The following is a 26444-nucleotide window of genomic DNA, read 5'->3' as shown; positions in this document are numbered from 1 at the left end:
GTATATTAAAATGGGTCTGCAAAATGCTAAACTAAAACCCTTTCAAAGTTACTACTTTACTTCCTTACTCTGCTCTACAAGTGGTCTGTAGAAGATTTTTTATCTGTAACTTCTAATTATTCTGAACATGACTTTGACCTGAGGATAACTGCCAAAGGGATACAAATGATACTCAATATGGATAAAAACTTAAAAAATGAAAGGGGGGATGTTTAAACGCAATTGGAATGGTCATTATATAGGACATGTGATGTCTAGCATACCTATATGTCCAGGAACTTGAAATTAAATATTTTGGTATAGTTTTTTAAGCTCTATACTATATGCCAAACAATAGGTCGATATAATATGTGTGGACCACGCTAAAGTCTAATTTTTTCCCATTTTTAAAATTATTTTCTGTTCTTTGTCTGGTTTTTGTCCTTAGAATGCGTTTTTTTTTTTATTTTCGCTAAAATTTTGGTTTCCTTCTATCATTTGTACATGTTTATTTTAATGTAGTGATACACTGAAAAGGATAATCAGTATAATAACTGTCATAAAGAAGTAAGTACATAATTTCTATCATCAGGCCAGTAAACGTATTTTTAAGTTTTGACTCTATTTCAGGTTTCAAAGCATATCATAAGAAGAAATGTTTAATCGATCTTCCTCATACTTTCATAATCACATGCATGCTTTACAATAGAAATCATATCAGGTAAAAATAGTAAACTACAAATAACCACAAGAACAAAAACACCAGACAATCCAATGACTCTTGCTGAATATCGCTTGTCCTCAGCGCTGATAAGTGTTCGTTTGTAGGCGTTAGTATCAGTTTTATCTACACGTATCTCACTTAGGATGTCATTCATTTCATCATCAGATATAGTTGAGTATGTATTACTTTCTGTTCCATTTGAACACACTAAAATGACATTAATATATTGATTTAAATGAACTCGCCCGAATCGTAAAACCCATCAAAAAGTTGTCTGACTAATTATTTGACTTTAGGGGTTTGTGCGAAATATGACAAAACACCTATTGAGACTTTGATAGTCATTATTCACAATGCAAGAACAAATTGATATGATATTATTCTAAAACAATCATATTTTAAAGGATAACAATTAATGTGTAAATTAACCTAACCTTACAGCTAAACTACAGTCCATTCAATGTAGTATTTAGTGCCAAGCAAAAGTGTACATTTTTTTTAAAACAAAAAGCATAAAATAATATATAGAATATGTAGTTAAAGAAGTTGGTGCGATCTGGGCCTGAAATGACATACATGTTCACAGCTTCTATGGAGTCAAGTTGCCAAAAAGTTCAAGCGACAGTGTGACAGAAATGCTGTTCTGCGTGGAAAGTCAACACTGACAAAACCATTAGGTAAAACCATTCGATATTTTTTTGAGCAAAATAGGGACATTAAAACTTTCTTATAAACACAGCTAGTAAACACTCAATTAACGCATACTAAATTACCGTCATTTACTACACAAGTCGGAGGCGCTCCACTCCAACGGCGGTTTTTCTCGCACGTCCTAACCAAGTCTACTCCAAGATGAAAGAAATCATGATTGCATACGTATGTCACCATATTACCGTACCTTTGACCCGTGAATTGGTATGTAGCATTTCCTAGTGGTTCAGGCAATGGACATTCTGAAATAAAGAAAACCGGTGCACAATAAGAGGTTTCATACACAAATAAATAGGTATAGAAAAGGAGCTGAACACGACACACGGACACTGGCAATACTAACCCACTTGACCTTAGTTAAACTCGTGTGCTCAAAGAGGATCAGCAGTTCCCTTTTTAGGACACACTGGCTACTGTTCTGCTCGTTACAGGTCATGTTGCAGTAAAATAATAGCTTTGTCTGTCTGTTAATTTTGATCTATTGCTTTTGCCTTGTTTGTATCGTTTGTTTCTAACATTACAATAGCGACAAAATAACTTCGTCCTCATATGTAAACAGTTATGTAACTTTTGATAGATTTTCCTTCATATAAACCAAGTCTGTGATCATTGTTTTGAAGAAGATTGAGGTTATGATTATCGATTTTTTTTATATTAGTTGTTTGTCTCGTTTTGATATTTTAACAAAAACATGTTTATTCCTGATGCTGAATAACAGGGAAGCATGTTAAAATACATAGCAGTTTAGTCAATTAAATTAAGTTATGTTGTAACCAACAAAATAATACAATTATTTTGTTTTGCCTAACAGTGACAAATGAAACAAACCTAATTTCCTTAGTGAATAAACTTTCATTATGACTTATATTATATATTTCTTGAGTCCATTGTCCGCTGCCCCATCTATCGCCTATAAATACTAGCGGGCTGTTCATTGGATGCCAAAGGAAAATTTGATTTTCGTTGTAAGCGTATAATAAACCACCGTATTTATGTTGAGGCGTTGCTTGAGTTGTACCCGCTGCATAGAATACCATTCCGCCATTAGGTCGATCTCCGACAGGGATTTTACACTGTTACGTTAAATATAATATTTTCGATTTGACGTATAAAATTAAAACATCTTTTTGAAAATGTGTGGCATATAAAAAAAACGATTCTATCACTATATTAGCAAAAGATACATTAAAATCAGTATTCATTTATACATTTGTAAATGTGCTAACATTTCAAAAAAATATTAATTACCATGGAATACTTTCACAATGAAAAAAGGATAGTGTTGATAAAACATTTTCTATATTCTTAACATCAGTATTTGAAAAATGACATGCGGTTAACATAATTATATAAGTTATAAATATGAACCTGAACAGAAACTAAATAGTTGGTCAAGTTGATTGAGAAGGGTAGTTTGAGTCATGCGTGACACCAGGGTAAAGGGCCTGTTCAGAGTAAAACACTTGTTGAGAGCCGTCGTATTTCCATCCCAGGATATGTGCCATTCCAGCTGTCTTTGCTCCCAAGTTATAGCCATCATCGGCTGTAAACACGAACCCACCAACTGAGAATTTAAATGAGATTTTTATCAATAATCATCATAAATATCATTTATGTTTCATCATTTCTATTGCATCTTTGGTAAAACTACTTGTTTTGTTTTATGTTTGTCTTGCATTTTAAGTATTTATAATAAGTAATATCTAATTACAAAAAATATCGATTGAATAAATTGCAGATAAGTTGGAAAAAATTAATTCTGTTCAAGAAGCAAACTTAAGAGTATAGGGAATAAATAAATAAGGGAGGTATGCAATTGGATTACTTAATTACGAACAAAAAGAAATCACATTTGAATTTCTGGTCAAGGTGTCTGTAATTACGCTGATGCTCCCACAATGTGGTATTACAGTTTACACGAAATTAAAATATTTTTTTTTGTTGCAAATTTACTGAACATTAAAATAAACTCATGCGTTGTTCAATACTTTTTACTTTTGACTTTTATCCTTATCCTTTATTAGATTCCAAATAATGATTTGCATCTGGTCATGAGCAGATTGCTGAAGAGAAAGAAATCATGATTGAGCAACAAGATTGACCTCCAGATGCCAGTTCACTCTCACCCTATAACAAGTTCCTGATTCCCTACATATCACTTCACTTAGGTTGCTTATAGACTCTACTACACAGGATGTGAACATTTCACAGGGCATGATCATTTCTACTGTACTATACATATTGGTATAAAAAGGAATGGTTGTGTGCTAAGTGTGGCAGAGGTATAAGGCCTTGAAATCTTTGATTGATGTCATCTATCACAATAACCAGATGGACACATTACAATAACCCTTTACCGTTTTGTTTTTATTATCTTATTTATATTTTCGGACTACAAATAAAATCAGTCAATTGTTATCTTTTTAAATAAACTGATTGAAAATAATGTTGATATTATAAAACACAATACGTAATAATCCTTACAAGTAGAGTTTTCAAAGTCTGATGGTGTCCATAGTCTTACTTTTATGTCATCATAAATATAAAGAACTCCCCCTAAACAATTCCAAACATATGTTGTGTTACCATAGAAAACAACTCCTAAAAATGAAAGAATGATGTCAATGTTTACACCATATTTCAGATGTCTATGTAATACTGTTTTTCTTCTTAGTACTGTGTTCTTTTTTTTATTTTCGAAATTCCATGAGTATGATGTTGTTAAATTGTTGTATTTTTATTTATCTTTTTATTTGGTGGGGGAGGGGTTAACAAAATTTTTGTAGAGTTTAGGGACCGGTATTCCAAAAGACTATGATACTCCCATTTTCTTTGCAAATGTCTATTAATGAAATATATTATACACATAGATGATATGATGCGTTGAAACTAATTTTCTTCCGAATGTAAGAGATATAATCTTCTTTATACGGCAAACCTAATGCATATCAAACGTAGCGTCTATACCTTAAACAGTAAGTATTACGTATTTGTTATCCTTCTTGAACAATTAGTATACTTTGGTTTTATATCTTTGAAGGAAGGGTGGATGCCATAATACTGTCCCAAATTTACAAACAGATGGTGGACAAAATAATGGAAGAGCAATTTCTATAAATTTAATTCTTTGTATGTTTTCCAAACTATAAATTGTAATAATAAAAACATGTTGATGAGCAAAAACTCTAAATTTAATATCAAAATTACCGAACTCATTGTCATATCTCGAGAAAGGAGATACTAAATAACATATATGAAATGGAAAAATTAAATACATGTATTATATTGTGTATTACTTCGGTGTGCAACAATAAAAATCGAAGACGGCGGAAAGGCACCGTAGATAAAAACATGGTTAATTCTTCAGCGCGAATTTATCCAAGAAAATATAAACATTCTTCAGACTCCAAACCTCTCTCTCTCTATCTCTCTTTAAAAATAAACTCTACCAAAACAAAATTAGATGATGTGAAGTAGGATTTATCGGAAAACAGAAGTTGAGAACCGGATTTTTTTTGTATTTAAATTCTCTTATATACACGTGCGAAGCCACCTACGACAACGTTGTCTATGACGATTAGTAAAAAAATCAAACCTTTGTATGGACGCTGACTGAGGGCGAAATCGATCGGAATACTTCTGATAGTTAGCGCACGAAAATGTAGGCCTAGAATGACATCAGTCGATGTCGTTACTGACATAAACAGGTCCCGTAGATAGCGGAGTTAGAATGATCTGTTATGAGTAAGGATGGTTACCTTTGGGCGTCCTTAACTTGTTACCCGTGCAAAAGCGGAAAATGTGTACCTTGAGGTTACAGACCACCAATTCAACCGATGAGTATTCGGAAGGTACGCAAAAATAGTCCTACGCAGAAATTACCCCTGTTCCTCATTCCGTCCACAGGTACCAGAGTTTGTACCGCCGACAGGATTTCGACCCGAAGGACCGAATCATGACTGTCAAACTAACAATAGCTAGGGATTCCGTAACAGGAGTCGATCTAATTCGTCGGAAAACAGAAATCTAGTAGGAGAAAGTAATGATCTATCATGTGTATGTATTAACGTTTGTGGTTTACGAAAAAAACTGCTTGATCCAGAGTTTCAAGAATTGATATTATCTAATAACTAAGTCTTGTTATTTTTTTTTAGAATCCAAAACTAATGAAAATGATATTTTGTCTTTGCAAAAAAGGGTATAGATCTCACTGTAAACATAGATCTAAATCTAATAAGATATCTGGAGGCATTGTTGTTGTTTTCAAAGATAATTTAGATTCTTTTTTGAAATTTCCAAAATCAGAGTCGGAGTTAGTCCAGTGGGTGGTAATTGATAAATCATGCTTTAGTATTAAGGACAATCTTGTATTGCGCTGTGTCTATATACCACCTGAAAATACCAGATACACTCGTAACGACGCCTTCAATGAAATTGAAAAATTGATGATTTCTATGTGTAATAAATGTGATTGTACACCTGCACTAATTGGTGACATGAAAGCAAAAACTAAAACTTTTGAGCGATGTTGTTATACCAGATGATAACCTCATTAATATACTGGATGAATTTGACGATGATGAATTGTTGGCAAGTATGTATGACTATCAAAATTTGGTTAATTATAAAATCTCATTAGAACGGTCATCGTCAGATTTGTCAGCCCCTAACAATTTCGGATATAAGTTGACAGAATTCTGCAAATATAATACTCTTTATATTGGCAACGGTAGATTACCTGGAAGTGACTTTAAAATTGGTCATACTACATGTAACAATGTGTCATTAGTAGATTATTTCATTTTATCTTCTTAACTATTTCCTTTGATTAAAAACTTTTGTGTTATGGATTACAATCCGTTATACTCTGATGTTCACTGTGCCTTATGTTTTCAATTGTACGCATCGCTGAACAAATTTACTACGAATTCCATTGATAGTAAAATCCCCACGCGCCGAAAGTGGATTCCGGAGAACGAAAACCAGTTTGTCAATGCAATAGTTGATGACGTCACTAAACTGACAATCTTTTCATAGAAAATCGATATGAAAATTCAAATGAAATTGTTAACCACGCGGTCGATAAAATTTGTGAACTGTTTCATGATACTGCTCAGAGCGTATTTTCAATCGTGCGAAGGAAAAACAAACTGATGAGGTTTGGTATACAAATTCTTGCCGGGTGAAAAGAAAAGATTTTCACAGGGCAAGAAAACGTTACAATCGCATTAAAAGTAAAGTAAACATAGATAGTATGAAGAAAGCTGCCAAATAATATAAAAATTAGATGTCTAGATGCTATGGGCAATTCCAGCATAAACTCGAATCTGATCTGCGTAAAAAGTCGAAAAAAGATTCGAGAATTCTTAAGCGTCTAGATAAATGTTCAAAACAAAACGTGAATATTACTATCGAGCAGCTTTATGATTACTTTAAAAAGCTCAATGAAAATACTGAAGATGAGTCGGATGATTTTGATATAAATGATTTATTTGATAATAAAGAAAATGACGAAGAACTTATGAGAATTTTAAACAGCGATATCTCTGAAGAGGAAATGATTGCAGCAGTGAAAAATCTTGAAAACAATAAGTCATCTGGTGACGATGAAGTTGTTAATGAATATATTAAAAGTACTATTACACAATTTTTGCCTATATATGTTAAGCCATATAATCTAGTGTTTGATTCTGGAAATATTCCTTTAGCATGGCTTACGGGTGTTATCGAGCCTATATACAAAAACAAAAGTGACCCGAATAATTAAGATAATTATAGAGCCATCTGTTTGACCTCAAATTTGGGAAAAGTATATACTTCTATTTTTAAAGCAAGGCTCAATAAATTGTCGGATGAATTTGGACTGATTATTGACCCTCAAGGCGTCAGAAAGGGCTACTCTGTACAGGATAATATGTTCATTTTACATTCGCTTATTTCTGTATATTTATCTTCTGGGAGAAAGTTATTTTGTACCTTTATCGATTTTCGGAAGGCGTTCGACACAGTGTGGAGACCTAGGTTATGGCAAAAATTAGCTAAAAGTGAAATTGGTGGAAGAATGTTTAAATCTATCATAAACCTATACACAAATGTTAAGTATTGCGTGTAAGATGGTAATTTGTGAACAGATTTTTTTCCCATGTGAGTTGGGTGTAAGGCAGGGAGAAAAGTTATCGTCCTTCCTCTTTGCCTTGTACATAAACGATCTGGAAGAATTTCTGATCTCTAAGTCAGTAAATGATTTAACTTTTTTGAATTGACAAATATTTGAATCATCTTCATGGTTATGTTTGATTGTTTATCTTACTGTACGCAGATGACACTGTTTTATTTTCTGAGTCTGTTGATGAAATGCAAGTGACACTGAAACATTTTGAAGAATATTGTAACGAATGGAGACTTAGCGTTAATGTTTCAAAGACCAAGCTTGTAATTTTTTCGAATAGAAAGTTTAAGCGAGAAATCTCTTTAAAATTATGCAATCAAGAGATGGAAATTCAGGACTGTTACACTTATTTGGGTCTTCTATTCAACTTAAATGGGAATTTCTTTCTAGCTCGAAAGAGATTGGTAGAACAGGCTCAAAAAGCTTTATACGTTTTATATAGAAAAATAATTCAGAATATAGCAATTCCAGTTGATCTTCAGCTAAAACTATTTAATTATCTAATTGTTCATATCCTCACTTACTCCTCAGAAATTTGGGGTTTCGAAAACAAGGCTATTTGAAGAAGTTCATTTACAATTTTGTAAACGTTGGTTTACGATCATTCACACCATACTTCATGGTGTATGGTGAATTAGGTAGATATCCACTTGAACTTGGTATTTAATTGAAGATGCTGAATTTATTGTATAATCTTGTACAAAATGATAAGAAACTATCTGGGAAATTGTATCAATTAATTCTACAGCTACATGGAAACTGAAACTGTAACTCAAAATGGTTATCTTTTATTAAGTCAATTTTCGATGAATGTGGTTTTAATGAAATGTGGAATGTCCAACAAAACCTGCATGTAAATTTTGTAAAGACAAACATAAAACAAAGACTTCAAGATCACTTCATACAACAGTGGTTTTAGAATATGAATATTTCATCGCGGGGGGGGGGGGGGATTTTATTCAAATTTCAAGACGGAGTTTAAATTTGAGTCATACTTACTTAGACTAAATCGCGCACAATGGATCCCTATATGTAAGTTACGTATATTTAACGTAAAATTTCCGATCGAAACCGGCAGATGGCGGAATATTCCGAGAAATAATAGAATTTGTAATTTATGTATGACTGGTCTTGGGGACGAATCCATTATATATGTCTTTATACTCATGATGATATTGTAAATTTACGGAAAAAAATTTCCCGAATATTACTATATTTATCCGTACATTACTAAATTGTATACAAATGCTGAAATAATGTAATACTAATGTACTCACCAGATTGTCTCTATTCATCCAGAAAATTGAAAAATTGATAACTCGGTAGCATCATATTTACACTATATTTATTTGCACTACGTGTTCATTATTATTATATATGTATTTAGGTTACAGACCACCAATTCAACCAATGAGCATTTGGAACGTACGCAAAAATAGTCTTACACAGAAATTACCCCTGTTCCTCATAGTGCTGTGAAAAAAAGTTCTCAGCTTATTTTAAAAAATTAAACAGTTTCTGAAAGGAAAAACATTTCTGTACATTTTATAGGTGCATTTTGCTTCTTGTGGTGTGCAGCCTAATCTCCATAATGATTTCTAAATATACCCCTATCTTGTGAAAACACTGGGATTTCCCATGCTATTTATAAACACTTCACTTCCGGTGACCAGTACTGCACTGCAAGTCTGCTAACCCCACATGCCATTCTGAGGATTGTGAGCTGACATATGTAGAATCATGCTGATATATAGTCCTCTGCAGGTTAAAGTTAAGGTAAAGTCCAGAGAAGCCATTGAATATTGTGAAATTAGCATAGAAGCCTATGGGAAGTGGAATTAGTGGTTTTTAGCCTTAAGTTGAAGCCATGGCAAAATGAAAAGTTTCTTGAAATAGCTTTAAACTACTTGAAGATCTTGTTAACTTTGCCATTGAAAGGTAAAGAACATGTTCAATTTACATAAAAAAGTTACAGAAAGGTATTTACTGAAAAACCCCCGAATATTTAAATAGACTCATATCGAAATAAAGCGGGTAATTTGAAAAAATGCCACGGCCTGTTCAAATAATGAAATAAAATCAACAATTGAACTACTCTCGGGCTTGTACGAAACAACTATTTAAAATGAATTTCCTGACAAGAAAGACACAAAAAAATGTATCGCCCTATTACAATAGTAAGTTGTCATGATAAAATTATTTACCGCAATATCAAAAGATGTACCTAATTTTCAGAATAAACCCAACTAGTTCGGCTTCCGAAAACGTTACTCGACTTCGTCATTTTTTTCGAGATTTGACATTATGTCAAGGAATGCTCTATTAATTGTCTTAATCCAATATAAATGGTAATAATTACAATATTGGTTGTAATATGTATCTCAATATTAAGTCGTATATATCATACGAGGGGGAATTAATCACGTGTCAATCTGGCGTTTAGACCAAGTTAATTTCATGTCCCGTACTGTTTTTCGTTATTTCTGAATGCTTTAGAAGATTAATCTATATGGATTGACAAATATAAGTGCATAATTCAAAGATAAACTCGATCATCCAATTATAAGTTCTTAATTATCTTATATGCAGATGATATCGTGATGTGGGCAGAAAACTCGACAGACCTATAATGACTGCACTGAATTAAAAAAAAAAACAAAACAAAACAAACAAACAAACAAACAAACAAACAAATAAAAAAGAACAATCAAACAAATAGACACACAAAAAAAAAATAACAACAAAAACACAAAAAAAAGCAAAAGCAAAAAAAAAGCAAAAACAAAGAATTTTATTTCTCAAAAGGCCGACAACTGTTATATCAGAGATTCCCATATTGGGATGAGCAAACATTTGTTTGTAGTTTTTTGTTTTGAAACTTGATGAAGTTTAAACTTCCCCATATTGGGAAGAGCATACTGTCAGGAATTTATGTTTTGGGCAAAAATTTTAGAAATGACGGCTGTTGACAAATCAGTTTTTATGGTGCAGTTGGATAGAAATAGAAAGATAGAAAGTTAAATAGAAACTTGTTGCAATTTGTTTTAATTTTTCCATTGTTAGATAATCTCCTATAGGAATAAAATAATTCTAACTCGTATTCTTGATAAGACAATCGTCAGCAGTTGATTGTTTTCGTCCTCCTACCCATGGGTTTTATACCAAAAAAATGTAAAACTGAAAATGTAATAACTATGGCCTGAAGTAAAATTATACCAATTATAAATACAACTAATTTAGTAATCAAGGGAACCAAGATTCTGGTGGAAATAAAATAACAAAGACCAGAGAGGGAACCAAAATAATACATACAAAGCAACAAATGTAAATAAGCAGCTCAGAAATACAAAACTAAACCCGCCTTATTTAGGGAAAATGGTAGAATGTAACCAATGAAAAGTCAAAATGTTAGAATTAAATATTTAATTAATGTGATTAAAATCCTCTTCAATCTGTTCATTTATGGCCGCTCTGAACCTTGCGCCCGACTTTCACTCCTACATTCATCAATGTGACCATACAATTAAACTTACCGGCTGAATCATAAAGCTTTGTTTTAACTGGTATGTGGAGGGGACCAGATAAAAAAAAACGTCTGTTTAAGGTTTCTTTACCTACCCTATTGTTTTAGCTTACCTTAGCACATTGTAACTACCATTTTTTTCGTTGAGCACTATCAAAGTCCAATAAATGTATATATACAATGATTGAATAAAAAAATGATTTCACCTACCAACCCTATTTCTTCTTTCATGGTAACCACAAACAAACATATTTTTATTGGCCTTAATGGTGCTTTAAAAAATAAAATCTTCATATTTACATACAACTTGTTTTATCTAAAAGAATATGTTATTGCAATCACATTAACATATAAAAGCGCACATGTAGATACACTGTTCTGTGTAATGCAATAGAAATAAAGCGCCCATATATAATAGTAAGTCTATGGGGAAAAGTCAGAACAACTGAATTTGACATTTTTTCTAAAATTGAAATAACTGTTTCAACTGTTTATTAGTTAAACTCACAGCCGCAATTACTGCGTAACAGGAGCTAAATACAGATATTTATAAATACAAAGATAGCATACAAATCGAGTGCGACACTATCAACATATATATAGTAACAATGTCGAGGTAATTTAAAGGCTAGAAACCACTAATTCCACTTCCCATAGGCTTCTATGCTAATTTCACAATATTCAATGGCTTCTCTGGACTTTACCTTAACTTTAACCTGCAGAGGACTATATATCAGCATGATTCTACATATGTCAGCTCACAATCCTCAGAATGGCATGTGGGGTTAGCAGACTTGCAGTGCAGTACTGGTCACCGGAAGTGAAGGGTCTATAAATAGCATGGGAAATCCCAGTGTTTTCACAAGACAGGGGTATATTTAAAAATCATTATGGAGATTAGGCTTCACATCACAAGAAGCAAAATCACCTATAAAATGTACAGAAATGTTTTTCCTTTCAGAAACTGTTTAAATTTTTAAAATAAGATGAGAACTTTTTTCACAGCACTATGAGGAACAGGGGTAATTTCTGCGTAGGACTATTTTTGCGTAGGTTCCGAATGCTCATTGGTTGAATTGGTGGTCTGTAACCTAAAATACAGGTTCCTATCGGAACCGCTAACGGACCGGAACTTATATTATGCGACACCTGTCGCGGACCCTGTCAAGGTTGCAGTGATTTTCTATATAATCAACTGAATATTTCCGACCTAAGGACCTTGGACCCACCTATAATTTTATTCATTTTCAATCTATGGTATGATGATTGGGACTTGTGAAACAAGTTAAATCCCAACGCAGACATGTGCTTGTCCACATTCAGGAGATGTAGGTCATTAATGAGTCTTTGTGTAGTTTTTTGACCTTTGAGTCAATTTTGAAGAGTGTCTTCGTCCTGTTCCCATGGATATTATCACTTTTGTTTTCGGGGTCTTTCTGAGCTTACTTAAAAGTGTGTTTACATTTATTGAAGACCTTTTGGTGATCTCTGTTATTATATACAGTTTTATACAGTTTATATAATGGTTCATTTATTGCGTTTCACCATATCTGTTTCTTTTTATACTTTTGACTATTTTGCTCATAAAATAGCTTTTTTTACTGGGTCATTTCTAACGAAGTATTCTATCTTTTTCGGAAATGCCCATTGATGTGCATTTCTTATACAATAATAGAAGTGTTTTTTTATGCTATGTCATCTGCTTGCTTTCATTAGATAATAGGATATGACTAGTAGAGTTACAGGTTCGTGCTATTTTCATCTTAAGAACATTCAAAACCAATCACATGTTCTTGGTTAAGATCTATAATGACATATTGGTTATTATTAGATTTTGCAGTGCTGCTTTAATTAAAATCTTAACAGATGCTTGATTCTTTATGATGCTTTGTAGTTTATTTTTTTATTACAATGCACATGCAGATTTTTCCCCCATAGTTTTCAGAAACATCCTCATGCCAAACTTCATTATCCATAGCTTACATTTCCGTCTGTGTAGACATTTTTAAACTGTTTTAATTGATTGATAAGACAAAGGTGATGATTGATTACTTAGTTTATTTTTCTCCTTTTTGTCCTATGGTTCCGTCAAGTGCATATATTGTATGAGAAATTATGAGCAAAAATCAAACGAATATATTCTATATTCCACGGATAAAGACTAGACACACATCAAAGAACATAAATGACTGACCAAGAATAACCTTTTCAAAGAAATAAAAGTAAATCCACAAAAAAACTGGGAGCATGGGCCAGATGCACCGATGGAGTAAGCTTCATCTGCTTCCTTTAAAAACACCCACCGATATGGTCATAACATGTCACGCCCGAGGTACACGAAAGAGTAAAGGAAAATATGAAAAAATATATTTAGAAAATACCGTATCAATCGTTAGTGATATCCAAATACTAGACATATTAAAGTAAAAGTTGTTTGTTTAGATCTGTAGGCTCCAGTGACAGTCGATCTAATTACCATTCTTACTCTAACATGCCATGGTTTTAAATTTTCACAGACATTACACAATAAAAATCAGCACGTCTTAAAAGATATGTTTTGTTTTATCATTATTTTCGTTAAAACACAATAACGTGATCGTTCGTTTTCAATGCACCAAGTAATTTATTAAAGAATATTGTAGTCGCTATATCGAAACCTCTTTCCAATATTCCTTTTCGAACACAGAGCTGTTTAACCAATGCATTATTCTCTGATTGTAAAGTTCTTGTAAACGAGCGGGTGCTCTCTCGCGTAGGGATTTTTAAAACAAAGTGTATCTGAACCTTATGTTGACACCAATAATGTATTGGAAGCCAATAAAGGGAATGAGGTGTCAGTGTAATATTCTTATGTTCTAGATACCAACCATGCTTCTTAACTCTTTGTTTACATTAACTTTTAATATTGTTTTTTTCTTTGATATCAAGTTGTGTTAACGTGACACAAATAGTCATGTTGCATTATTTCAGACAAACTTTTAAAACAAAAAGCATTAAAGGCATGGGGATAAAGTGTGTGGACTATTTTCTCAATTTTTCATGTTTCTGTTGCATTTGACTTTCATTATATAGTGCTTATAGCCTATGACAACATACGATTGCTTAGCCTTACTGTCTGATATATCGTGTAATAGACGTGATACTGCTATTTCAATTCCAACATTACTTCAAATCAAGCATAACGTCGCCGATGAACAGAATAACGTGTCACTAAGCTCTACGTGTTGGACAGTTGGGCGGAAGTGACGCCAGTGAAGCTAAAAACAATGCTCTAATTATGTATGCAGAATCGAAGTTATTTCAGTTAAATATGTGATAAAATATGATAAAAGTAAAGGTTTATTTCCATTGCAATTTTTTTATTCTTTAAAGAAGCGTTTAGTCAGAATTAAAGTATGACTTTCAATAGCATGTTTTACCCAAGGCATAGATGGAAACCCTTCATGTATAAGATTTATCAATATTAACATTTAAACAAATATCATCAATTACGAATGTTATTAATCATAGTAATTTAGCTTGAGTAGTTTGGCAAGTTTTTGTTTTGTTCCATTTCTTACATATTTTATTTTTATTTAAATTTGTCTGAAGGCAAACAAAAAAACTGCTGATAGGTTTTAAATAAAACTACTAACAGTCTGGCCCAACCTGATGAGGTGTAAACACGACAAACAAAGGGTTGGTTTTGCCGGAAATTAAACTGAATTGAATTTCAAAACTTTTTGAAATATGTTTACCAAACTTCACACATGTATGATATATAGATCTATCAAAGAGTGACGATTTTTGGAATATCCGAGATGACCACCATTAAAAGATGGTTGGCTTTAAAAAAATGATTACATTCTAAAATTCAACAATTCTATTATGGTGAAAATGTATGCTCAATCCAAGTTTAATGTTTTCATGCCGTTTTAAAGTCTCTGAAAATTACAGATTTGACGAATTCCATGGCTGCATCCTTCTGCAATATTACCTTTTTACTCAGAGATTGCCAATTAACACGTTTATGAGTACCACTATTTTACCAATTATCACAATTATCATATTGATTACGACAATTCTCCACTATCGCATCATTCTAAAGCGGCAATCGTGTACAACTGTCACAAAACCCATTACAATATTTTCAATCAATTGGCCTGTTGATGTTAAATATGTTGAAACTACCGTACATTTTAATCAACCTTCCTTATGCTTTCATAATCACATGCATGCTTTACAATAGAAATCATATCAGGTAAAAATAGTAAACTACAAATAACCACAAGAACAAAAACACCAGACAATCCAATGACTCTTGCTGAATATCGCTTGTCCTCAGCGCTGATAAGTGTTCGTTTGTAGGCGTTAGTATCAGTTTTATCTACACGTATCTCACTTAGGATGTCATTCATTTCATCATCAGATATGGTTGAGTATGTCTTACTTTCTGTTCCATTTGAGCACACTAAAAGGGAAGTTAAACACATTAACTCATGGATAGATAACATTTGACTTTTTTTTATAAAGGCTATATTTTTTAGAAGTGTGACACACTATTGAAAGTTTGCTAGAAACTGTTCACAATGCATAACATATATAGTTAGATGGAATTATTCTTAAAAAAATGAACAAGTTTGAATATAAACATAATAGTGCACCTTAGCCACAACCATTTAACATTCATTTGCTAGCTATTTTTATATCTTGAACAAGACAGTGATTTGTTTTAAACTGTTTTAATTATTTATGAAATTCTAAAAGATGAAATATATATTTTATCAATACCAGTAAAGTCAAGTAAAAAAATAGAGAAACTGCAAGGCATAGTTTACATATAAAAAAAACTCGAATCAATCTGGGTCTGAATCTCCTAGACAGCACTATAAACAAAAACATAATTCCAGAGCAGAAAAGGTAACACTTTTCAAAACTTGTCTTTACTTTAAAAGCACAGTAAATATACACTTAAATAGTATGCCACTTACCTACACAAGCTGGAGGTGCACCACTCCATCGTTGATTTCTTTCACACGTCCTCACTAAGTCTCCTCCAAGATGGAGGAAATCATTATTACATACATAGGTCACCATATCACCGTACCTCTGACCTGTGACATGGTAAGTAGCGTTCCCTGGCGATTCAGGCAAAGGACACTCTGAAAGAAAATTAGAAACACTAGTGTGTAATACAATTTATAGCCAAAAAAACAGATGTAAAACAGACCTTACATTTTTTTTAAAGCCAACTACACGAATTTACTATCATACGAACACAACTTAAAGTCTGAGGTAGACCTATGTGTTCCAGGAGAACGAGCATTTTCTGTTTGTAGGTGTAATACAACTATTAAAAAAAGCATTGGTTTCTACATTCAATTAAAAAAATTATTAAAGGATAAATTGGTAGATTTTGTTATAGAGAGGACACCTTTAAGACATTCTCATACAAATATCCGCAAACCTTTAATTGCTTCTAAATCAAAGTGGTAAAGTGAAAGTAGATGTATACTTTTCAATGATCTAACATTTTAATTTCCCGGTAATATCAGTTATAATTGTGGTATTCTGTGAAAGTTCACCTGGTATTATAATTTTAAAATGATACTCAGTTTCCATTTAATGGATGAATCATGAAATATTATCATTTCATTCATTGAACAATTTTCTTGGTTCTCTTCTGGTCGATCTTAAAGCAGCAAGATTTTTATTGTCCCGAGTTATTTTCTAATTTCCCAAAATGGCAGACAATATTTAGCCTGATCGTTCCACTCGTTTTTTCATAACAATAATTTTCCCAGAACGAATGAAAAGATTTAAGATATAGCACACCACCTTGTTCTATGTATAGAGATGATTTTCTAAATTACCACCGCTTAGATGACAATAAGATAATCGGGAAAGAGTTATGACCACAAATTTATTAAATGTTGTTTATTCTCTTTATTCTACCGACCAAAAATTTATAGATTAGTACAACCGATCTAAGGTCATTCTAAGGTCATAGATTTAAAGATGATAAACATTCCTTCGATTATTTGTTATTATTTTGTATATCTATTTATTTGTTTATATTGATTATGTTGTATGTTGCGTCGCTTTGATATTCAAATGAGGTAACCATTTCTTATCTAGATGATAAATAACAGGACAGAGGCATATGGACCATACCTGACTTTCTAAGTGAGTACACTTTGATGAGGACGGTTATATTATCTGTCTCCTGAGCCCATTTTCCTTTGCCCCATCTTTCTCCTATAAACACTAGCGGGCTGTTCATGGGATGCCAAAGAAAAATTTGGTTTTCGTTGTAGACGTATAGCAAACCTCCGTATTTATGTAGAGGCGTTGCTTGAGTTGTTCCCGCTGCATAGAATATCATTCCGCCATTTGGTCCGTCTCCATCAGGTATTTTAAACTGTTATGTTAAAACGATAACAAAACACTTTTAATTCTATTGCGTTCCTGGATTCATGTATTACCAAAAGATCTATTAAATTTCAGTGGCATAAAGATAAACACGATGCTATCACTTTCCTAACTTAGCATTATAAAAGTTGCATTTATACGAGAAAGTTGTAGAGGTATTTCTCTATGTGAAAATGAATTTAGCGAAACTAAAAGCATTAGAAAGGGTTCGTATTCACCACACTACTGTCCAAATGAAATACGATATTGCGGATAACAGATAACAGATTTATTTATTATGCATATATATATATATATATATATATATAGTCCTCCGCGGGACTCGAACTCGTACCGCTGTGACATCTATGGCACACCGCTTGCACTGTCCAACGCCCTAGAGCACTCGGCCAGCTAGGCTATATAAAAATATAGCGTTCGCTGGCCGGGTGATTCCTCCTCGTAGGATTAATCTAGGGCTGTAACTTAGTACACAATGCATGGTGGTACGGGACAGTTCATCTAGGTGTTAATATGTAGGATAGAGGATCAAATTAATGATGCATGTCACAACAAATCAATATTATACAACGTCTCAGAATGTGACGACTCTATTCTCTACACTGCTCCATCGGATCAAATTGATACAGGGAAGATAACGTAAACTTATAGAAGGGTCTGAAAAATTCCCAACGATGTTAGAACTGTCAAATTTGCGAAGCAAATTTTTGTCGTTCCCTCCGCGGGACTCGAACTCGTACCGCTGTGACATCTATGGCAACACCGCCTGCACTAAGTCCAACGCCCTAGACCACTCGGCCAGCTAGGCTATATAAAAATATAGCGTTCGCTGGCCGGGTGATTCCTCCTCGTAGGATTAATCTAGGGCTGTAACTTAGTACACGATGTGTGGTAGTACGGGACAGTTCATCTAGGTGTTATTATGTAGGATATAGGAGCAAATTAATGATGCATGTCACAACAAATCAATATTATACAACGTCTCAGAATGTGACGACTCTATTCTATACACTGCTCCATCGGATCAAATTGATACAGGGAAGATAACGTAAACTTATAGAAACTTCCCTGTATCAATTTGATCCGATGGAGCAGTGTAGAGAATAGAGTCGTCACATTCTGAGACGTTGTATATATATGTGTGTGTGTGTGTGTGTGTGTGTGTGTGTGTGTGTGTGTAAAAGAAACCTGAACAGAAACTAAAGAGTTAGTCAAGTTGATTGGGAAGGGTAGATTGAGTACAGAGTCATGCGTGACACCAGGGTAAATGACTTGGTTGGAGTAAAACACTTGTTGAGAACCGTCGTGTTGCCACCCCAGGATATGTGCCATTCCTGATATTACTGCTCCTAAGCTGTAGCCATCAGCGGCAGTAAACACGTTTCCGCCATCTGAATAAAAAATCAAACTTTATCAGTTTAAGAACATATTGGATTCATCTTTGATTGAACCATACTTATTGCTTTATCTAGGTTCATTTTGTGGATACTTGTTTTTATTGCTGCTTCTTTTATATGTCTAACTCGGCGGGTGTTTCTAGAAAAGCAGAGGACGCTTACCCTACCGGTGCACCTGGTTCATGCTCCCAGGTTTTAGTGGAGTCCGAGTTGCTCATTTGCTTTTGTTACTTTGTATGTATGATTTTAGTTACTTTATGTTGTGTATGTCCGTTTTCAATGTCTGGTCTTTGTCCCTGGATTGCATTCTTTTGATTACCGCTATAACCTTGGTTCCTTTGATTACTCTTTAACAATACAAATCGTTTATTTTTGCTTATTCTGTTTTGTTTATTAAGTTAAAATGCTTTCGTTATATTTCTTGCCAATTACAAAACTTCAAGTCGAGGCCGGTTTCCGATTGATTGACTGACGGGGACTTACAGATTAATGTGTCGTCTGCGCATTACGCTACACCCTCTGTGTATAGAGCCACCAACAGGCGTAAAAACATTTGGTCTATCATGTTATATTATCTGATGATCAGAGAAAAATAATTGTAATTTGTTTTCCATTTGAACAACACTTATACACAATTAAAAATAACGTTGTTGGTTTCAAGGAGAGAGTAGCAAACAAAAAGCTCAAGGACAATATTTCTACTTTAACTAATTGAGTCCATTATATATGGTTAAAACAACATCCTGAATAACTAAAGAAAACAATGCACAATAGTCCTTACCAGTAGTGTTTGCAAAGCTTGATGGTGTCCATAGTCTTACTTTTAAATCATCATAACCAAAAAGAACTCCCCCAATACGATTCCATCTGAACGATGTATTACCGTAGAAAACAACTCCTGAAAATATAGAATGTGTATATTTTAATTCATGTCAATAAAATCATCAGATTCTAAGTTCTTTATACCATTTCCCTTTGCGGTTTGCTATCTCGGGTTTACTTATTTATTTTTTCCATCGGGATAACGGTTAGACACATATATGATAAATTGAGCCTCAATATGATTTGTAGGTAGTTACTTGACATATGTGATAAGTTAAACATTTTGGTTACTTATATATAATTGTTATATTAATTTACTTTCATCTCTTAAACAAAGGATCATTTTAATGTAGAAAACACACAATAGTACTGACTATACGAAAAGCTTCTATGCAGATATAACCACTAAAATGCTAGTTTTTGCAGTCTTGAAAATGAGAGCTACAGTTCTTACCAAATGCACTAAAGTAATAAAGAAAACAACAAATGTTACCCAGAGCAAGCGAAATCATAGACACTTCATTAATGTTACCCAGAGCAAGCGAAATCATAGAAACTTCATTAATGTTACCCAGAACAAGCGATATAATGGCATCTGCATTATTGTTACCCAGAGCGAGCGAAATCATGACAACTTTAGAAACGTAACCCAGAGCAAGCAAGCGATGTCTTGGCAACTTCATTAATTTTACAACAGTCATTTACTGTATGTCAGTAGCAATTGGGTGCCTGTATTTATCTGTTCAAATAAAAAGAAAATAGAGTATAACAGTATAGCATGAGTTATGATACCTATTCCATCTGACATGTAACCGTTTGAAAACAATGTTTGAACTGTAACAATATCTGGATAATTTCCCAACCCGTGGGTTAGTTCTTTGTAGTTGTCATCATCATTTTCTAAAATGAAATAAAAATATTACAATAGTTTTCTTTCCAAAATCTGCAACTAGACAATAATGTAGTAGACAAGAGTAACATTGAGACAGATAATATAATAGTGATTCACAAAAACAGATAGAATGCCACAAGGATAGCATGATAAAAATGACAATAGGGGAGTACAACAAACGTGTCAATTATCAACAAATCTTTGTGTTGCTGTTGCTTTTTAACAGTTAAACTATGATGCAGAAAAAAAACGTCAAAAAGAGTATACAATCTAGTTTTTTTGGGAATCGTTTTGTTGTCGTAGTTATAATTTCGGACCAGTTCACTTTCAATGCCATTAATTCCTTAAATACCTTAAAAAAACGAAATTGTTATCCACAAAACAAAAGCATTTCCAATACTCGTGTCAACTAACAGGTATTTGTTGTATAGTATTGAGACTGGAAACGTGTAATGAGAGCTAAATTACTAAGTGTATTAGCTATTTACTGCTTATATACGTTGACATATTAATCACAACTGGAGGCATATCTAATGCAAGCCAAACACGAACTCTGACATATCCATTTGTGTATGGTCCGTTCAAAATTGACGGACCGTCATATAATGTTCCGTATCCTGCAGGAGAAAGAAAATAATACAGAATATATCAAATAACTGTACGTTGCAGTTAAAATATAACTTGTTAACTTTCTCGGGACTTGAAAGGATATTATGTGATTACTTTGAATGAAACAAACAATGCGTTACCATAGAAACAGATTACTCGTTGATGAACACTTTCGACAGGCAAGCCCCATCGTCCAAGATATGCAGATATTACCTTTGTATTAGAAACTTCTTACGATCAAAAGAGTTCCTTGAACAGAGAATTATCCGTTGTTTTTTAACTGCCAATGCGTTTGGAATAAATGCAGATACCCTATCCGTATAAATATTACATTTTTTACCTTAAGGTAGATCATACCTGTTACACTGAGCATTCTATTTTGTCATCGTACAAAAGATACACACATATATAGTTTAGATAAAATAATGAAAACTAAAATGGTGTAAAATTAGTATGTTTGAATTATTTTAAAAAAATTTATACATAGAAATTGTATAATAAAATCACAAACATAAATTGTTAAAATCTCTTTTAAGGTGAGATAATTTGTGGACGGAAGTTTTAGTTTTTTTTTAAGAAAAAAAAAGGTTCGGTGACCCACAATTTTCCTTTTAAAATTTGAAAAAAATTCAGTTAAGTGAAGTTCCCTACAGAATCCATATAAAAATTGCCTTTAATTAGGCTCAGTTATCTCGAAATCAAGTTCGATGACTTATATTTTTGTATTGAAATTGATTCTAAAGTATTTTCATTCAAGGTCATCCTACAGAAAAAAAACAAGGAAATTTATTTGCTTGAAATATTAGGTATAATTCACCTTAATACCGATCTTTACATTTTGTCCATAAAATTCAAGTGACATATTATTGTAATAAATTGAGATATTAAGGTCAGTTGACTTTGACACTTTTTTCCATCCGGTGTCATTCGTCCTTAAAGAATACAATGATTCGGAAAATTGGGTTCAGTTTCTCACGCGACACGTATCATATTGTTTTATAAAGGTTTTTTATGATCTTGTTTTTCTTCTGATTTTCATAATTATTCTTTTTGCAGCTAGCATTCATATCAGTATTTGTTCTCGACATATCATTTGTACACTTGGTAAACAGTTTGAACCTACGAAGGGCATTCTATAGCTATATTTTTAGTAGCGAGTTACATCTCAAAAAGCCAGAAATATAAATCGTAAAACTTTCAGATTTCTATTCGTTACTGAAACCTTTCAACCGTAAGTCATAAAAACTTGGTACCTTCACTTTAAATCTCGGATGATATCGTTTGTTTAATAATGTCAAGGTGTACGTTGACCTTGAAAGAGTAATCAAGGGAACCAAGGTTATAGCGGTAATCAAAAGAATGCCATCCAGGGACAAATACCAGACATGGAAAACAGACATACACAACAAAGAACATAAAGTAACTAAAATCGTACATACAAAGTAACAAAATCAAATGAGTAAGTCGGACTCCACTAAAAACTGAGAGCATGGACCAGGTGCACCGGTAGGGTAAGCGTCCTCTGCTTTTCTAGAAACACCCGTCAATTTGCTCATAAAAAGTCAAGTCCGGGGTTGACAAATGAAGAAAAGAAAACTATGACTCGTTGAATAAATCAGTTTTAATGGTGCAGATGGATACACCATAACGATCCACGAGTTCATGATGACGACCATAAAACTTCTGTAGTGATGACTTCAATCTTGTAGCAACATAACCCTGTTCCAGAAGCCTATTTGTTAGAGTTCTAGCGTGATGCAAAAAGTCTGCATAGTTTCGACAATCATTAGCATAACGTATGAGTTGTGATATGAACACTCCATACGCAGGTGCTGAAGGGATGTTGCCACAAATGACAGGAAAGTTGACAATTTTGAATGAAAAGTCATCACATTTGTCGTAAAGTTTAGTCAATTTCTAAGTGTAGGTCAAGATATGAGGCTGACTTCACAACGTCTGTAGTATCCTTTATCTCAAGTTCTTTTGGGTAGATGCGATGTATTAAATCCCCGAAGTTAGGATTGTTTAAAGATAATACGTCATTATATAGCGGAAACTGAGATTGAAGGATCTAGCCAATTGATATTTTTTATTTTTGATCAGATCAGCTATAAAGTGGGCCTCATAAGAGTGAAGGAAAAGATCAGCAAGTAAAGAAGCATAATTTGTTCCCATTGGAATGCCGACCGTTTGTTGAAAAACTCGACCACCACACTGGACAAATATGTTGTCGATTAAAAATTCCAGCATTTTGTAAATATCTTCCTCTGTATATTTGGAAGATGATTTGGAATTATTTCTTATAAAGTATGAGGAATCTCTACCAAGAACTATATATTTGTATCTAGGTGTACCATCTTTTTTTGGAAAAACAACTATGTATAATGTTTTTAAGTCGGAATTTGAACTGGGTATGGGGAAAAGAAGTATACAGTGTTGAAAAATCATAGGTTTTAATGCTATTATATTCAGCTAATAGTCTTGAACTAATTGTCTCCAAAAGATCTTTCGAATTTTTCAGGATCCACATTTAAGTAATACCACTACGGGAGTAACAAGTGTGGCAGACCCTCTTTGACAGTTGTGAGTATAGAGGTTAAAAGTTTTGAAAGAGGTTTGGTGGTACATTTTGCAGATCCAGCTATGAAACGTTGTTTGTATGGATTCTTGTGGAGATTAGGAATCCAGTACATAGACGGTAAATCAAAAACATCGTCCTTGGAAGAGAGACCAAAAGAGGATGGCACAGATTTATGGTTTTCCACAATCTCTTCTTTGGAGAGTGTGGTAGCAATATAGGTCTTATCACTGCTATTTTGTTCTACGTCTACCTCTTATAATAAACATTGGATGTAAAACGTGTTTGCAGACAAAAACAATGTTGTTTTGGGCTTTGTCTGCTGGTACGACAACATATCTGTCATGTATAGTAGACAATGTTTTTGCTACATCGGGGTCTTTGAAAACTGATATAGCCTTGGCACTCATTGACCTACTTAAAACTTTCATTCGTTTCAAAATTAAAGACCTTGAAATTTGCCTTGTCATCAAAATAATTAGAAAACTGTAACAGTCAGTAAAAATGTTTACAGTTTTATCTGCCTTCTAACTGCTGGCTGAATCTACATTCAGTTTTCAGAGATGATGCTATCTGCAGTTGTTCTTAGGTCATTTTATTGCTTTTTACACGGCGACAGAATTACCTAGCAACCATAGATATTCTTAACCAGGACCAGTAATGTGACCTTCAAATAGAAAGGCATAAGATCAAAGGTCAAGTTGATGTGATATTTTGATAAAAATTTTGTTTTGAAACATCAGTTTTTGTATACAACTCATTCCCTTGTATTATCAAGGTGAAAGGTCATGTGTATCTTTGGACTAACGTCAAAGAATGGAATACACTCAAAAAGAAAATCGTACCATAGTCCGGAAAGACCTTTTGAGAATAATTGACAATTTAATATTGAATTTGTTTTTAGTTTTGATTTTATCTTTTAAATGTTTTTCGAATTCTAATTTTTATTATTATTTGCATTTGTTATAAAAAGCAAAATGACTAGAACAAACTTCAATGAGGCCGTTTTGAAATATATCCAGTCATTTAAGTGATTTGATATCGGCAAGCTGATTACCTTTTTCTCTTCAAAAAGTCTCCAGAAATTTGATACATTAACAGTGCAAAACATCAAGTAGGTGACAATCGTCTATCATGGAATATGCATTTACTTGTGTGTTTACAGCCCACAGAATGTCTTATCAATTACTAAATTATACAGGGTTTTTTATGTTAAGAACGAAATCAGATGTTGGATAGTCAAGTCATTTGACGTCATTTGATTCAACAAAATAAAAGAATTACACACATACACACACACACACCGATAAAAAACACACAAGTACAAAGCACAAAAACCTGTGAAACCAAGACCTCTTGACACTGAATATCCGTTATTATTAAATGGATAGGCCAGCTGTACACATCGGTCATTATATCTGTAAATGACACCGCCATAATCGTAAGGGTAGTCATCATCATTTTGTGAAGATCCTAAACCAGAGAAAATGTAGTCTTGACCGCCTTCAGTAATCTTGACTTGAACGTCGACCTTTACCGGATATTCTCCAAGATTGTGGTTGATGGTTAGAGAAGCTAAGGACTGGTTATCTGCAACTGCTTCATACCATTCACTCACAAAACTCGGTTCGTACAGAACAAAGGTCATTCCTGAAAAGTTATAAAAATGTACTGTTGAATCCAAACACTGCAATTGGCCCATATCTGGTTGGGACAATCCAGTCTAAGGTTTGTTGACTTGAAATGCTGAACACTTGTAAGTACAAAAAACAGCTTGCATAAACAGTATATCTTGCGTCAAACAATTATATATTTCATTCTTCTTAAATAATATATTGAATTTTAACTTTAATTTCATGCAATAAAAACAAGTTGTAGTATTTCCAGGTATTTGATCACTTTTAAAGTAATACATTTGGTCAGAATTTAACTTTAACATGTTAATGTGTAGTCTTTGAATTGATAAACATACCTGATTTAAGTAGAAAAACCATATATAGCAATATCATTTTATGCGACCAAGATATTTCCTTGTTATTTGTATATTTATAAACGTTGTTTAATGTAAAAAAAGATTCATTATGAATAAAATGAAATAATATAACCCCTTATCAAATGTACTAGACGAAAGGAGAATGACGTATTCTTTGTATGCCTCTAACGATTATCAATTCTAATTAGCAAGATAAACACGGTCACTTTTTACAGGTTTTTAAATGTTTAATTTGTTAATATACTTGAACTGTGACTTTTTGCTACATATTTGATGAAATAAATAACACCAATTAACATGTATTGAAAAAAATATTTGATTTCAATTCAATATCATTACTTTAGAATAATGACTTTGTGTTTTTTTTTTTCAAGTACATGAATAGAAGTATATGACGTAAGAAAAACCAATAATTAAATAAAAAAACATAGTCTACAATGATAACCTGAGGCACTGAGATGTATAAGGCTTGCACTTTCGGAGTTTCCATTTTGAACCGAGACGAAGGTGCTTATTCAATTTATGTTGTGATTATTATCTCAAAGTTTTTGTGAAGTGCGTGCTTTGATTGCTCTACTGAGTGTTGGGATCACATTTGTCATGGTCACGCTTAATTACTTTCAATTCCAAACATCA

The 26444-nt window shown here is 33.1% G+C and overlaps 1 protein-coding gene across 1 annotated transcript; it reads right to left on the bottom strand.

The window, feature by feature from the left end:
- Positions 1–638: 638 nt before the first annotated feature.
- LOC148615330 (uncharacterized) lies at positions 639–25900 on the bottom strand. Its single transcript, XM_088590492.1, has 10 exons — positions 25788–25900; positions 25154–25465; positions 21117–21245; positions 20529–20636; positions 19696–19812; positions 18706–18908; positions 17260–17506; positions 16077–16247; positions 15305–15556; positions 639–910 (listed from the first exon to the last, which is right to left on the bottom strand). The coding sequence occupies exons 1-10, from the start codon at positions 25822–25824 to the stop codon at positions 639–641; spliced, it is 1848 nt and encodes a 615-aa protein (XP_088446618.1). The 5' UTR covers positions 25825–25900.
- Positions 25901–26444: the final 544 nt, after the last annotated feature.

This window comes from Perna viridis, chromosome 6 (assembly GCF_037379345.1).
Source record: "Perna viridis isolate PV_CMFRI_1.1 ecotype Kerala chromosome 6, ASM3737934v1, whole genome shotgun sequence".
Lineage (NCBI taxonomy): Eukaryota > Metazoa > Mollusca > Bivalvia > Mytilida > Mytilidae > Perna > Perna viridis.
Note: the sequence above shows the minus strand (reverse complement) of the source record. Positions and strands in the feature narration are given on the sequence as shown.